Source organism: Grampus griseus (assembly GCF_964374135.1).
Source record: "Grampus griseus genome assembly, chromosome: 10".
NCBI classification, from domain to species: Eukaryota; Metazoa; Chordata; class Mammalia; order Artiodactyla; family Delphinidae; genus Grampus; species Grampus griseus.
The window spans coordinates 16,958,069-16,972,282 of NC_139004.1; the positions used below are offsets into that span (position 1 = coordinate 16,958,069).

General features: G+C 48.5%; 1 protein-coding gene across 1 annotated transcript; it reads left to right on the forward strand.

Moving 5' to 3' along the window:
- Window positions 1–11,938: 11,938 nt before the first annotated feature.
- SOX4 (SRY-box transcription factor 4) lies at window positions 11,939–13,904 on the forward strand. Its single transcript, XM_082663944.1, has one exon. The coding sequence runs from the start codon at window positions 11,990–11,992 to the stop codon at window positions 13,427–13,429; it is 1,440 nt and encodes a 479-aa protein (XP_082520070.1). The 5' UTR covers window positions 11,939–11,989; the 3' UTR covers window positions 13,430–13,904.
- Window positions 13,905–14,214: the final 310 nt, after the last annotated feature.

Genomic DNA, 14,214 nt, shown 5'->3' on the forward strand with positions numbered 1-14,214 from the left:
ACAGCACTGATCTTTAGTGAACTGCTCAATTCATTTTTACGCATGTATACACCCATTCGAACATTACTCAGATAAATGTACTGAGTATTTCAAGTGTTCTAGAAGGTTCTTTCATGGCCATGTCCACTCAACTCCTCATGGACAGATAGTGTCCTTAGTGTCTTCTAAGTTCTATCACTAACAATTAGATTTGCCTGTCCTAGACTGCCCTAGCACTCAGCAAATATTCTCTGGGAGAAAATGGCTATTTGACGATCCTGTAGATTCCAGTTTGCCCATGCCAATCAACATGGATAGAAAAAATTTTGTTTTTCCCCTTTCCTTTACTACGACAGCCTATGACCAGACTCAGCAGATGCTCCCACACAAGAAAATGCCCAGCAGCCTTAGCCTCTTCTCTCCCTAAAATGTATTTCTTCTAATCTTATATTCTTCTCTCCAATATTTTTTTAAAATATGACTTTGTAATTTCTTTTGTTCTAGTTGTGATAGCTTTCTGCTACTACCACATCATACTCAGAAACAGAAATGTTCATGTCTTTAATAATTTTTTTAATCTTAATGTGGCTTAAATAAAAACCAACGAAAAATATCCTAAAATATTAGTCCAGATACAACTTTTTCCTGGTAGAGTGTAATTTTGATTTTAAACGCAGCTGAAAGGAGCATGAGATTCACTTACAATAAATCCACTTTATAGGAAATTTAGATGAGGTATATCAATTCCAAAATAACATGGAACAGATTTCTAGTGTTCACTCATACCCGTTTTTCCTCTTTCCTGGGGCAGAGAGGACAGATATATTTCCAAGCCTTCAGGCAGGGCTATGTGTCCAGTTATGTCCAATGGATTAGGAGCGTAAACGAAATGTGTCGCTTTCCAGAAGAGGCATTTAAACATGAAAGGGAGCATTCTCTACACTCTCCCTTTCATGACAACCAGGAAGGTCACATGTTTAGATATAGAGCCACTCAGCCTGGTTCTCTAAGCCACTGCTGGGAAAGAAGCCACTTTGGAGAGTTGCTGGGCTCACACTGGACTTTGCATCAGTAAGAAAGAACTTTAATGTGTCGAGTCATTGAGTTTTCGGGACACACCTACATCTCGGCATAGTCCATCCTATAAAGGCAAATACAGTAAGGAATACCTAAACTAACACAAAGACATAGCTTTTTCTCAGATTACTGTTTTTTTTAAATCCTCCAAATTCTAATATTCTAGAAACTGTTGTTTGGACTACTAGATATTGTAGGCAATGGTTATAATAAAATTATTTCTAAGGGAAAGTTAGTGAAGAATACCTTTTAGTTACAAGGTATGCAGTTTCCTTTGGAGTCTTTTTTTTTTTCTTTTTCATTTTGCCTTTGAGGCATATACATGAAAGGAAAAACTATATCTATTCTGAGCTAAGCTATACCATACCTTAAACTTCAAGTAATTTTAGTTATACTATTGTACATATTAACATCAGGGACTTTCCAGTCTCAGGAAATTAAAGCTATATGTTTAAAGGGGGCAGCAAATTTTAACCTTTAGTTCTTCCTTTTCTCATCCATCATACCATACCCTGTAGCCGAGAGCACTACATTTAAACCTTCCCTTCTCAAAGTGATCTTCTCTTTTACCCTTTCCTCAACCCCTCCCACTCATGTTAAAACCTACTTGAACCTACTAGAAAAGCTATTATAAAGAACTGTACTGTGGGGCTTCCCTGGTGGTGCAGTGGTTGAGAGTCTGCCTGCCGATGCACGGGACACGGGTTCGTGCCCCGGTCCGGGAGGATCCCACATGCCGCGGAGCGGCTGGGCCCGTGAGTAATGGCCGCTGGGCCTGCGCGTCCGGAGCCTGTGCTCTCCGCAGGGGGAGAGGCCACAACAGTGAGAGGCCTGCGTACCGCAAAAAAAAAAAAAAAAAGAACCGTACTGTAAGCTCTTATTGCCTAGTAGTAGCTCAATGCAACACCTTCTTGGATAATCTGCATTTTAATTAGAAAAATATATATTATAACCTAAAGGGATGAGCTTTGCTGTTATTTATTGGTCTGTGGGGGGAAAGGTTAAGATGTCAGAAGGGAGGATTAAAGATCTTCCCATTTTCCATCAAAACACTTTCTTGGGTGGCTACTTATTCGACCTATACTTGAAGGCCATCCTTGAGTAGTCAATTCTCTAAGCAGGAGTATTGGTAACTGTCTGTGATGGTTAATTTTATGTGTCAACTTTACTAAGTCATAAGGTACCCAGAACATTTGGTCAAACATTGTTCTGAGTGTTTCTGTGAAGGAATTTTTGTGAAGGTTTCCATGAAGGTTTTCCCTAACGTGGGTGGGCCTCAACCAATTGGTCGAAGGAAGGCCTGAAGATAACAAAAAAACTGACTCTCCCCCAAGTAAGAGAGAATTCCCCCTGCCCAACTGCCTGCACACTGGGACACTGGCTTTTTTCCTGCGTTAAGACTCCAACTGAAACATCAGCTCTTCCTGGGGTCGGTCTTGAGTCTCTTGGCCTTTGGACTAAAACCACACCACTGGCTTTGAAACTTTGAGAGCTGTCAGCCATATATACTATGTATATATGGCTATACATATATACTATATACATACAGTATATATATATTAGTTCTGTTTCTCTGGAGAACCCTGACTAGTACACCATCCCATGGCACTGGAATCACACCCTGTATGTGACCACTACACTTTTCCAGGGTCTAGAGAGTTGATACTCATCCCATCTCCAACAATTGACAGAACGAAATTTACAAGCAGGAGCAATGACTAAAAAGCCAAGATAAGCTAAAGAATCAAATAATTGAAGGCTTACTATGGTTGGTCTGTTTACCGATCATAAGTCAATAAATGAAGCAATAGCAGAAAATGAAAAGCGAGACCAGGAAGAAGGAAAAAAAAATAATGGAGAGAAACGCACTAGCCAGGAAAGGCCACAGACAGCAGAAGGAGTGACAGAGATGACAGACAAACAACAGTGCTGGTGGCAGCAGGTCTCCTGAGAGGAGAAAGAATTTCAGGAAAATCTGGGAAATGGCAAAGGAGCACAACTTGCAATGAGAATAGATAAGCTAGCTGGGTTATTCAAGTCCAGCTAACCCCTATATCCACCATGGGCATTAATGAATACATTGACTGAACTCATAAGGAAGATCTGGAATCACTAAAGAAAGATAATCTTCTGGGTAGATTTGTATTTTGGCATCTATCACATGGTATTGTAATTACTACTACTCTGTCCTCTCTTACTGCATAACAAGCCACCCAAGACATAGTGATTTAAAACAACGATGTATTGTTCTCATAATTCTGTGTGTTGTCAATCTAGTGATTCTTCTCCTGGACTCATCTGGGATCACTCATGTGGCTGTAGTCATCTGACGATCCTACTGAAGTCCAAGATAGCCTCAGTCACATGCCTGGGACACTAGCGTAGGCAAGACATCACTTTCTCCCCATAGGGCCTTTTATCCTCCCATAAGTCAGACTAGCTTCTTCACAACACAATGCTCTTCAGCTTTCCAGTGGCCAAACCCCAAAGTGCAGGCACTTATCAAGCCTCTGCATGGGTCACGCTTGCTAATGCCCCATTGGTCAAAACAAGTCATGTGACCAAATCCTGAGCCGATGGGGTAAGAGCCACGAAAGGCATAAATACCAGAAGGCTGATTTATTACAAGAATCCACAACATCCACTGTGACTTTAAGACTTCGGTATATCGATAGCATTCCCATTCCTTAGTACCTGCCTGGCACCCCTAATTCATAATTCACATCTGGACAGTGCTCCCTAGGGAGAATTTTGGAACTTTTAGACAACATTTTGGATGTTCTAGTGAAATACAGCCTGGGCATGCACATTCGAAACGTATATTATTGTATTATAAATTTTGTGCCTATTTCTCCTTTATATTGCAGTTTGAGCATGATGTTGACTCGAAAAATATATTAAATCATAGTAGGTCATATTATCTACAAATTTTCTCTCAGGGTAGTAAAGTTACATTACAAAACACTGGTTCTGATAAGGCAGTGTTTGGGTGTGATATTTGTGAAATTGATGAGTTAAGTTTGAGCGTTTATGGACTAGGCTTCAGTTACTTGGGGACCCTTCTAGCCCAGATTAAGTGTCACTAAATTATTATTTTTAAATCGTTATTGTTAATTTTGATCTCTGTGTTCTGATAATGTGGGACAGGAAGCACGGGGAGGGGGATCACTCATACTTAAGAAAGCAGAGGGGCTTCCCTGGTGGCGCAGTGGTTAAGAATCCGCCTGCCAATGCAGGGCACACGGGTTCGAGCCCTGGTCCAGGAAGATCCCACATGCCGCGGAGCCACTAAGCCCGTGCACCACAACTACTGAGCCTGTGCTCTAGAGCCCGTGAGCCACAATTACTGAGCCCGTGTGCTGCAACTAATGAAGTCCACGCACCTAGAGCCCGTACTCCACAAGAGAAGCCACCACAATGAGAAGCCCGTGCACAGCAACGAAGAGTAGCCCCCACTCGCCGCAACTAGAGAAACCCCATGCGCAGCAACAAAGACCCAACGCAGCCGAAGATAATAAATAAATAAAATTAAAAAAAAAAAAACAGCGGAAAATCACAGAACTTTCATACCTTACTCTGCCAGACTCATCACCTCTCCAGACCCCCAAACCGCCTCGACCGTCCTCCCTGGCACGGCGAATTTCCTTACAGATAATCGTTCGAAATGTGAATTTATAATATATACAATGTACAACAAATGCAACGGAACAGATGGTGCGTTCCTGAGCCCAGCAGCTGGAGGGGACACTCGGCACACAGTAGGGGCACCATAAACACTGACTGACTGAGTTCATTGCCTCAGTTGACTCGAAGTCATCTTCTCCCCAGGCACTATCCTTACATCTCTCCAAGCCCCCAGCCCTGGCCCGAAAGGCGGTGAGCTGGGAGCAGATGGCGAGTCCCGGGTGCCAGGTGTGCAGCGCGGTGTGGGGCACGGAGTTCTTTGGTCTCTGCTCCACTCCACCCCTCCCATCCCCACAAGCCGCCCTCGGTGCCACACGTGATGTCGAGCCGAGAGGGACCCGGGGAGGGGAGGGCTGGGAGCAAGGAGATCTGGTGCCTGGCGGAGCCCGCGCGTCCTGCGCCCGCTGCCCGCCGAGCGCCCGCCTCCCTTCTCCTCTGACCCGCGTCACCTGGCAGCCCGTGCAGTCTCCGCGCCTTCCCACCCTCCCTCTCTGCAATCGAGCGCCTTTCTTCCTCCCCTCCCCTCTTCCTCTCGGTCTCTTATCTGACATTTTGCCTCGCTTCCCTCTGCCCACTCCCCAGCGGGTTTCCCTCCCTGGCAGACGCGCCCGCCCCAGCCCGCCCTCGCACACCCTCCAATTGTAGGTCAACCCATTTGCTAACGTTAGCTTAGGCTAGCTCTTGTTGAAGCGTTTTTCCATAAGTGAAATCAGCCGCTTCCCCCGTGGGGCTCCAACTGTAATTGCTTCGACTTGGCTGCTGCGTTGGGGGGTGGGGATCCCACTGGCTGTGCTCCCATCCACACCGCGTGCTGGGGTCACTGGGACGGTTTCGGGGAGCCCCTCGGGGGGGGACGGTGTTGGCAGCCCCACCCGGACGCCTGCTCCCGGGCCTGGCTGCCACGGTGGCCTGTTGAAAGCCAGAAACACGCGAATCCAAGGGGGACAAAGGGAGCCGAACCCCTCCTCCAGAACGCTCTGCTTCTAAGTAACTGCGCCTCGGGCGCAGCCTCTACTAGAGATTTACCTGCCAGAAGCTCCCTCTTGCCAGACCTGAGACCCGGGCCGAGGCACCGGGGGCGTCGGTGCGCCCCGGCCATGGGGCCCTGGCACCGCCACTCCACCCCACCCCAACTCCGCCTTCCCGCACGACGGAGGGCACCGAGGCACGCTGGCCCCTCCGAAGTCGCTGGGGACGCTTGAAGGATCGGGTGCAACCGTCAACCTCCCTTCGCCCCGCGGCTTTTTTCCCTCCCCTCGCCCGCCGCGCACACACCCTGCTCTGCCCTCCTGCAAGAGATCAGACAGCTGCACGCTCAACGGGACCAGGGAGGGGCTGCCCAGCCTGTGTACGAATGTCGCATGCCAGCCGGAGCGTGGGTTCCAGACGCACAGCGCGCACAGAGCGTTCAGGCGTCCAGAGCGAAGGCAGTGGGCGCGCTGGAGATCAGGGGCCAAGTGGCTGTCAGTTCCGGTCAGGGACGGAACTGGGCAAGGTGGTCGAGGGCCCAGCTGGCTTTGAGGGTGGGGGTGGGGATGGAGGAGCCGAGCGCCCGGGAAACAACCCCCCCACCCCCCTGGCTAGCGCGGCCAATTGCAACTTCAAAGGAGGGCTAGGAGCTGTCTAGGGTGAGGGGGCGTGTGTGTTGTGTGTGTGTGTCTCTTCGGCTTCTTCCCCGGTCGTAAACCCTTAACGGAAGACGGGTGTTAAAGTGCTGCTGACAGGATCGCCCGAAACATGTTTACAGTAGAAAAGACTTTCCTCCAAAAAGCACAGCCGGAGTCGATTCCAATTTATTTCCTCCCTGTAACTGTAATCGACAGGCGAGGCTCAGCCGCCGCGGCGGAGCGACACTGAGCACCGCTAATCCCCGCCGAATCCTCGCCGAGTTCAGGGCAGGAAGAGCGCGGTGCCTGCGCCACCGAGTCGCGGCGCTCGGCGAGGCTTCGGGCCGGGGGAAACCATCTTTTGAGGAGGAGGGGCGGCCTTTCCTAGTCCTTAAGAAAGGCGCGCCTCGGAGAGAGCCTTCTAACTCGTTCCAACTTCGGCAAGATACTGACACGGTAATTGATAATCTCCCGGTTCAGTTAGTAGATCCAAACGGGAGCCAGCCTTGGCGTCCCCAGTCTCTGGGAGCTTCTGACAAGTGAACAGGAGGCGGCGGTTCGTTGCCCTAAACTCTGATTTATGATTTTTAAAAGATCAGAATTCACCGACACACCCTATTAACCGCTGATCGTTGAAACTGCTACCTAAAGAAGGTAGAGTAGTGGAGGATGATAGGGGTTCGGGAGGGGAGGAAGGGGGAGAAGAAAGAAGTCCGACCGTCCCCACGTTTTCCCACGTCTGCTCGTGGGCGCAGAGAGGCTCAGCGCTGCCACCTGGCGGCTGCTTCTCCCCGGATTGGGGGCCGGCTGGTGGCAGAGCAAACCCGGGTTCCCGATGGGTGTGCCTTGCTTCTGCTTCGCGAAATGGGGCAGAAGCTCGTATTCATGCTTCAAATCTACGTGGCCCGGTGCAAACACTCATTTTTTGCTTGTTCTCATGAGAAAATTGAAAGGTAAGGAAAAGTGAGTTAGCGGTGGTATGAAGTGCATACATACATACACCTACCAGGTGCCAGTTACTGGTTAGGAGGGGAAATAAAATGGTAAAAATTATCAGAAATGCAGGGTTCTTATCTCTTAGTTTATTCTAAGAGTAACAATAATTCGTGGACTTCATTTTACCTCAAATCCTATTTTGATATTTTGCAAATAAGAATTACTTCCATACATTGTTTTTCAATACAACCCCACCCCTTCCCCGGGAAGTCCAGTTCCAACACAGTTTCATCAGCCCAAAAAGATGAAGTGCAAGTTATGTTTGTCTACTTGATTGAGAAGTAAATCAGCTTCGGATGGAGGGTTCTTTTCCATAAGGTGTGGAACCAAAAAGCCTGGGGCCTTTCAGTTGGCAAAGGCCAATGACATCCAATTTCTGAGGCTTCTTCCCTGTCTGCTAAAGTAACAAAGACAGGTTTCCCCACCCCCCTCTTTATGTTCTTTGAACTGAATAGTTGTCAGGTCAGACCAGGTCCTACAATCACAATTTCTACAACCAAGGCAAGGCAAAATCTTGCAAATCAGTTCAAATCCAAGAGATTTGTTAAACTAATTTCCCTTCAGGCTCTTTTTCTCCCTCTATACTATAGAAATATATTTAGCAGTAGGATAGAATCTTACTTCCATCTATATCCCATACCATTTTATGGATGTGAGATTTTATGTTGTGCAGGTGTGTGAGAGCAGAAGAAAAGAAATGAATTAGCAGATATTACATTACATCTCAAAATAGAGTTCCATTATTCAATGGAAACTAAATAAAATATTTACCTTAATTCAAAATTTGGAATGTCTAGCATCATTGCTAATAAAGATAATTAGTCTATTATTCTAAAACAGGAATTTTTCTGCAAAATTTTTTATCTTGGTTTACTGTTAATATGGCTTAAAGAGTAGCATTAAGAATTACTTCATGTACTGCAAAGCCAGCAGAGGGAACACTGAGTACTGATTTAGTAGGGGCCACCAAATATCTGGTATTTGGGAAAAAATGTCAGTAATGGAAAACTGGTTACAAAGCATATGAACTTAGGTAATGAGAACACAGAAATCTTATCTCATTATTTGGTATTCAGAGGCCTAATACATTCCAGTGTGCACATACTCAGTTGGTGAGAAAGATGACTTTAACAAAAGGCCATTTGTCACATGTTTTCTTACATTTTAAGAGGACTACTAACACATAAGAACAAACCTACCTTAGAAGTCTAAGCATTCATGTATACTATAATAATCTTATAGTCAATACAAATTACTAATATATTTCTTCATTCTAAGAAGAACTTCTTCATTTTTAACATCTCAGATGTCTTACAACCATGGGGATGTTAGTTTCATTGGCAGTTTTTCTCCCTTAATGGCATGTAACTATAGTATGTCTTAAAGACATCGATTAGATTTGTTGAAGTATAGAAAATACATCTAACAATAGAAATAGGCCAGTGGATATTATTTTTAGTACACACTTTAAAAACTCTGTGTGCTTTTGTGTGTGTGTGCGTGTGTGCGTGCTTTAAACATAAACAAAAGTACTCTGACTGCTTTGATTAGCTTCCACTTTTCCCTGATCATATTCACTGGTAAACTCGTAAATGGCTTTGGAAATATAATCAATTACATTGATTAAATTATTCACTCACCTTGACTGAAATATCACAAACTAGCCATACCCTCAAATCATTAGTTGGTGCAAATCCCAAAATAAATGTAGTATTTATTCTTTTTTTATTCTGGTGAAAATATTGATTTTATAAATAACAGACCTCTTAGAGTAATTTTTATGTCTGATAACATGTAGGGGTGTGTTGTAGTGGGAATACTAAAGAAAATGAAAAGCGAGATGACACACCCAACTTTGTTATATGCAAAAGAGGTGCCTGTGGGGTTTTTTTTGTTTTCAAGATTTCTTTCTCCTTCTAAAGGAAAAAATATATAACTTGGGTAACTACTGGTCGAAAATTATTTGCTTTTACCCACAAAAACATTCTTGCTTGTGGTTGATCCTCAGAGATCCAGTCAGATGTCTCCAAAGGGTGTTCTTTCCAGTAAAATTCTAAATCTGACAACCTGGGCCTCTCGCCAGCCTACATACTTCAAAAGTTTGACAAGATAAATAGAAATCTGCTGCCTAGCACTAGTTTGATCTGAATCTAAAGCTGACCTAATTGTGTTGGGTTAGCCCTACCTAACCACTTATCACTGGCCTGTAGAAAAACAGTTTACTATTATGGTGTTAGGGAAGACCAATTTTTACTAGAATTTTAATTTTCGTACCTTGGAACAAACGTGGCCAAATTAACATGTATTCTGACTACCTAGGCACCTTTTCTTTGCCGCATTCTTCACGATGCTCATGAATTTTCTTTTCAAATCACTGGGATGACAAGGTTGCCACTGTGGTCCTTGGACGGTTCACATCCATGACCTGTAATTATTTTTTTACATTGGTGGCCATCCTCGATTTTAGCCTCTTGAACAACATGCTGCATCTACTTTAAGGAGTGTCTCTGGAATCTGAATTATCAAGGGAAGGATAATTGCATTCATTGATGGCTTATTATACATCAAGCTCATTGAACCCTCACAACAACCCTATATAAAGTAGTTCCTAGTGTTCCCACCTCACAGATGAGGAAAACTGAGACTTGGTCACATCCCCAGGGTCACAGGACCAGTAAGAAGGACTAGCAGCTGGGTCTAATATAAATCCAGAGTTTCCATTCTCTTCTGCTACCAGTTACCACTGCCTTCTACAGTTTCTCTTTGCCTTGGCCTTTTAGTTCCATTTGATTGAAGTAACAAACATATAGGAGAATATATATATATATATATATATATATAGGAAAGGAGGAGGAGGGTGTGGGGGAGAAAAGGATGGAGAGTGAAGCTATCTTTAATTTTGAAAATGTGGAAAACAAATATTTAGAAAGTAAAATTGATTCCCATCCTTTACTCACCATTATCACCTTACACAAAACTCTACGGAAATTCTCCCATTGAGTTAACTATGGAACACTGCCTAATATGTTCCAGTGGAAAGCTCCTCTGTTTGGGCTATCCAGGATTTATAGGGGAGTTTAAATCATTAAATGACCATAGTTAACCCTTGTTTGGTTAAGAGAGCAAGTAATTATTGCAAAAATTCCTCTTCTCTGCCTTCCACAAACAGTACCAAAATAGCTCTGAAGGGATTTACACAATACTTCAACATCTGTGCTGTACCTGGAATTGTTAAAATAACTGTGATGACAGGTGTCTAGGTACCGCTTTCTTAATGATTTTCAATATCTATTGATTTATTGTCATGGCTTTCCCTCCCCCTTTTACATCCTTGGCTTTATGAAGGAGCCGAGGAACAGATTTTGCACTAGAGGCTGATTCTTTATTCCAATACTGAAAAGAACTAATAAAAATAATCACTTGGCTTTTAAGCAGAGAGCTTCCATTTACAGTATTTCACTCTTCCTCCCCTTCTAAGCCCCTTGTTATCTAACATAATGGTTAGAATACATTTCCGTCTCTCCTCTTAATAATTTCATGCATTAACATCCTCTTCACACACCACACACCACACACGCACACGCACACGCAGGCACGCACAGCAAAAGGAAAAGAGGCAGCAGAAATCTCAGCTGTACTTCTAGCCCTTTTAAAAAGTTTGCTCTGTAAATTGGAATGAGGTCAGATTTGGAGCTTCTCATTGCACGCGGAGATTATTATTGCATCGGGTTCCAAGCCAATGGGAAGCCCAGGGGAGGAGCTTGGCTCAAGGAAGCGTTGGTTACAGCGGCTGATTGGCCGCGGCCAAGACTGGGAAAGGATAAAGAGACGCGAGGCGGAATTGGGGTCCGCTCTAAGCTGCAGCAAGGGAAACAGTGTGTGAGGGGAAGAGGCCTGTTTCGCTCCCGGGTCTCTAGTTCTTGCACGCTCTTTAAGAGTCTGCATTGGAGGAACTCTGCCATTACCAGCTCCCTTCTTACAGAAGGGAGGGGGAAACATACATTTATTCATGCCAGTCTGTTGCATGAAGGCTTTTTGGCTTCCTACCTTGCAACAAAATAATTGCACAAACTCCTCAGTACCGATTCCGCCCACAGAGAGTCCTGGAGCCAGAGTCTTTTCTGCTTTGCATTGTAGGAGAGGGACTAAGTGATAGAGACTATGTCGCTTTCCTGAGCTCCTGAGAGCGCTTGTGAACTGGAATCAACTGCTTCAGGGGAAGGAAAAAAAAAACAAACAGACTTGCCTGGGAGGCGGCGAAAAACTTGCATTCGAAGCTTCAGCAACCAGCATTCAAGAAACTCCTCTCCACTTTTAGCACGGTCTCCAGGACTCAGGAGCCGAGAGACAGCGCAAACTGCGGCGCGGTGAGAGAGAGAAGAGCGAGAGAGAGAGGGAGGGAGACTCTCCAGCCTGGGAACTATAACTCCTCTGCAAGAGGCGGAGTACTCCCGCCCCGCATCTTTTGGAGACTTTTCTCTCTTCGCCCACCTCCGCCCCGGCCGGGAGTTGAGCCGACCGCTCGGCCGCCGCGCGCGTCCCCCAACTCGGCGTGCGCTTGGCCCCGGGAGCCGGGAGGGCCCGGCGATTGCGCCGCGGCCGCCGCAAGGGTGTGAGCGCGCGTGGGCGCCCGCCGAGCCGGGGCCATGGTGCAGCAAACCAACAACGCCGAGAACACGGAAGCGCTGCTGGCCGGCGAGAGCTCGGACTCGGGCGCCGGCCTCGAGCTGGGCATCGCCTCCTCCCCCACTCCCGGCTCCACCGCTTCCACGGGCGGCAAGGCCGACGACCCGAGCTGGTGCAAGACGCCGAGCGGGCACATCAAAAGGCCCATGAACGCCTTCATGGTGTGGTCGCAGATCGAGCGGCGCAAGATTATGGAGCAGTCGCCCGACATGCACAACGCCGAGATCTCCAAGCGGCTGGGTAAACGCTGGAAACTGCTCAAAGACAGCGACAAGATCCCTTTCATTCGGGAGGCGGAGCGGCTGCGTCTCAAGCACATGGCTGACTACCCCGACTACAAGTACCGGCCCAGGAAGAAGGTGAAGTCCGGCAACGCCAACTCCGGCTCCTCGGCCGCCTCCTCCTCCAAGCTGGGGGAGAAGGGCGACAAGGTCGGTGGCAGCGGCGGGGGCGGCCACGGGGGCGGCGGCGGTGGCGGGAACGGCAACGCGGGGGGAGGAGGCGGCGGCGCGAGCGGCGGCGGCGCCAACTCCAAACCCGCGCAGAAAAAGAGCTGCGGCTCCAAAGTGGCGGGCGGCGCGGGCGGCGGGGTCGGCAAGCCCCACGCCAAGCTCATCCTGGCGGGCGGCGGCGGGGGCGGCGGGAAAGCGGCGGCCGCCTCCTCCTCCTCTTTCGCGGCCGAGCAGGCTGGGGCCGCCGCCCTGTTGCCCCTGGGCGCCGCCGCCGCCGCCGACCACCACTCGCTGTACAAGACGCGGACTCCCGGCGCCTCGGCCTCGGCGGCGGCCTCGGCCTCCGCCGGCCTCGCGGCCCCGGGCAAGCACCTGACCGAGAAAAAGGTGAAGCGCGTCTACCTGTTCGGCGGCCTGGGCGCGTCGTCCTCGCCCGTCGGCGGCGTGGGCGCGGGCGCTGACCCCAGCGACCCCCTCGGCCTATACGAGGAGGGGGGCGCCGGCTGCTCGCCCGACGGGCCGAGCTTGAGCGGCCGCAGCAGCGCCGCTTCGTCGCCGGCCGCCGGCCGCTCGCCCGCCGACCACCGTAGCTACGCCAGCCTGCGCGCCGCCTCGCCCGCCCCGTCCAGCGCGCCCTCGCACGTGTCCTCGTCGGCCTCGTCCCATCACTCCTCCTCCTCCTCGTCCTCCTCCTCCTCGGGCTCGTCGTCCTCGGACGACGAGTTCGAAGACGATCTGCTCGACCTGAACCCCAGCTCAAACTTTGAGAGCATGTCCCTGGGCAGCTTCAGCTCGTCGTCGGCGCTGGACCGGGACCTGGATTTTAACTTCGAGCCTGGCTCCGGCTCGCACTTCGAGTTCCCGGACTACTGCACGCCCGAGGTGAGCGAGATGATCTCGGGAGACTGGCTGGAGTCCAGCATCTCCAACCTGGTCTTCACCTACTGAAGGGCGCGCGGGCTGGGAGAAGAGGGCCGGGGGGCGGGGGAGGGGGGCAGAGAGGAAAGAGAAAAAAAGAAAAAAAAAAAAGCGGGACAGAGAAAGAGTTGCAAGAGAAAAGGGAAAAAGAAAAAAAAAAAGGAAAAAGGAAAAGGAAAAAAAAAAAGTGAGTAGGGCCGGCTTGGGCCGCGTCCCGGTGGTCGGAGAGCAGCGCGGCGGCGTTTGGGGACCCGCGCTCCCATCCCCCACCTCCCCGGCCGGAGGGACGCGGCGGAGGCGGAGGTAGACAGGGGCGACCTTTTATTGTTGTTCTTGATGTTGTTGTTGATGGCGAAAAAGCGACTTCGAGTTTCCTCCCCTTTGCTTGAAGAGACCCCCCCCCCCGCCCCGCACCCAACGAGCTTCCGGACTTGTCTGCACCCCCGGCCAGAAGCCGAGTTGGTAGTTTTCTAAGAGACTGAAGGAATCTCGTTCCTCTCTCATCGCCCCCTTGGTATTTTATATTTGGTTTTTTTTTTTGATCCGGAGAGGAGGAGAAAAAAAAAAAATCCAACGCGCCCCCGGGGCGTTTTGTTCTCAGCATCCCCGCCCCCATACTTCTTCGGCAACACCCCCCCCCCCCCGCAAGAAGACAGAAGGCTCCGGGGAGTCGAATTTGACCGACGGCAGATGTTGGAGGGTCGCACGGACCCGAGCGCCGGGACTGAGAGACTCCACGCTGGCGAATTCCCGTTTTGTTTTTGGAGGAGTTTTTTTTTTCCTCTTTTTTTTTTTCTTTTTTTTTTTTTTTTCTT

Excerpts from the sequence above, each read along its gene's own strand:
- SOX4 (XM_082663944.1), top strand. The coding sequence starts at position 11,990 with ATGGTGCAGCAAACCAACAACGCCGAGAACACGGAAGCGCTGCTGGCC.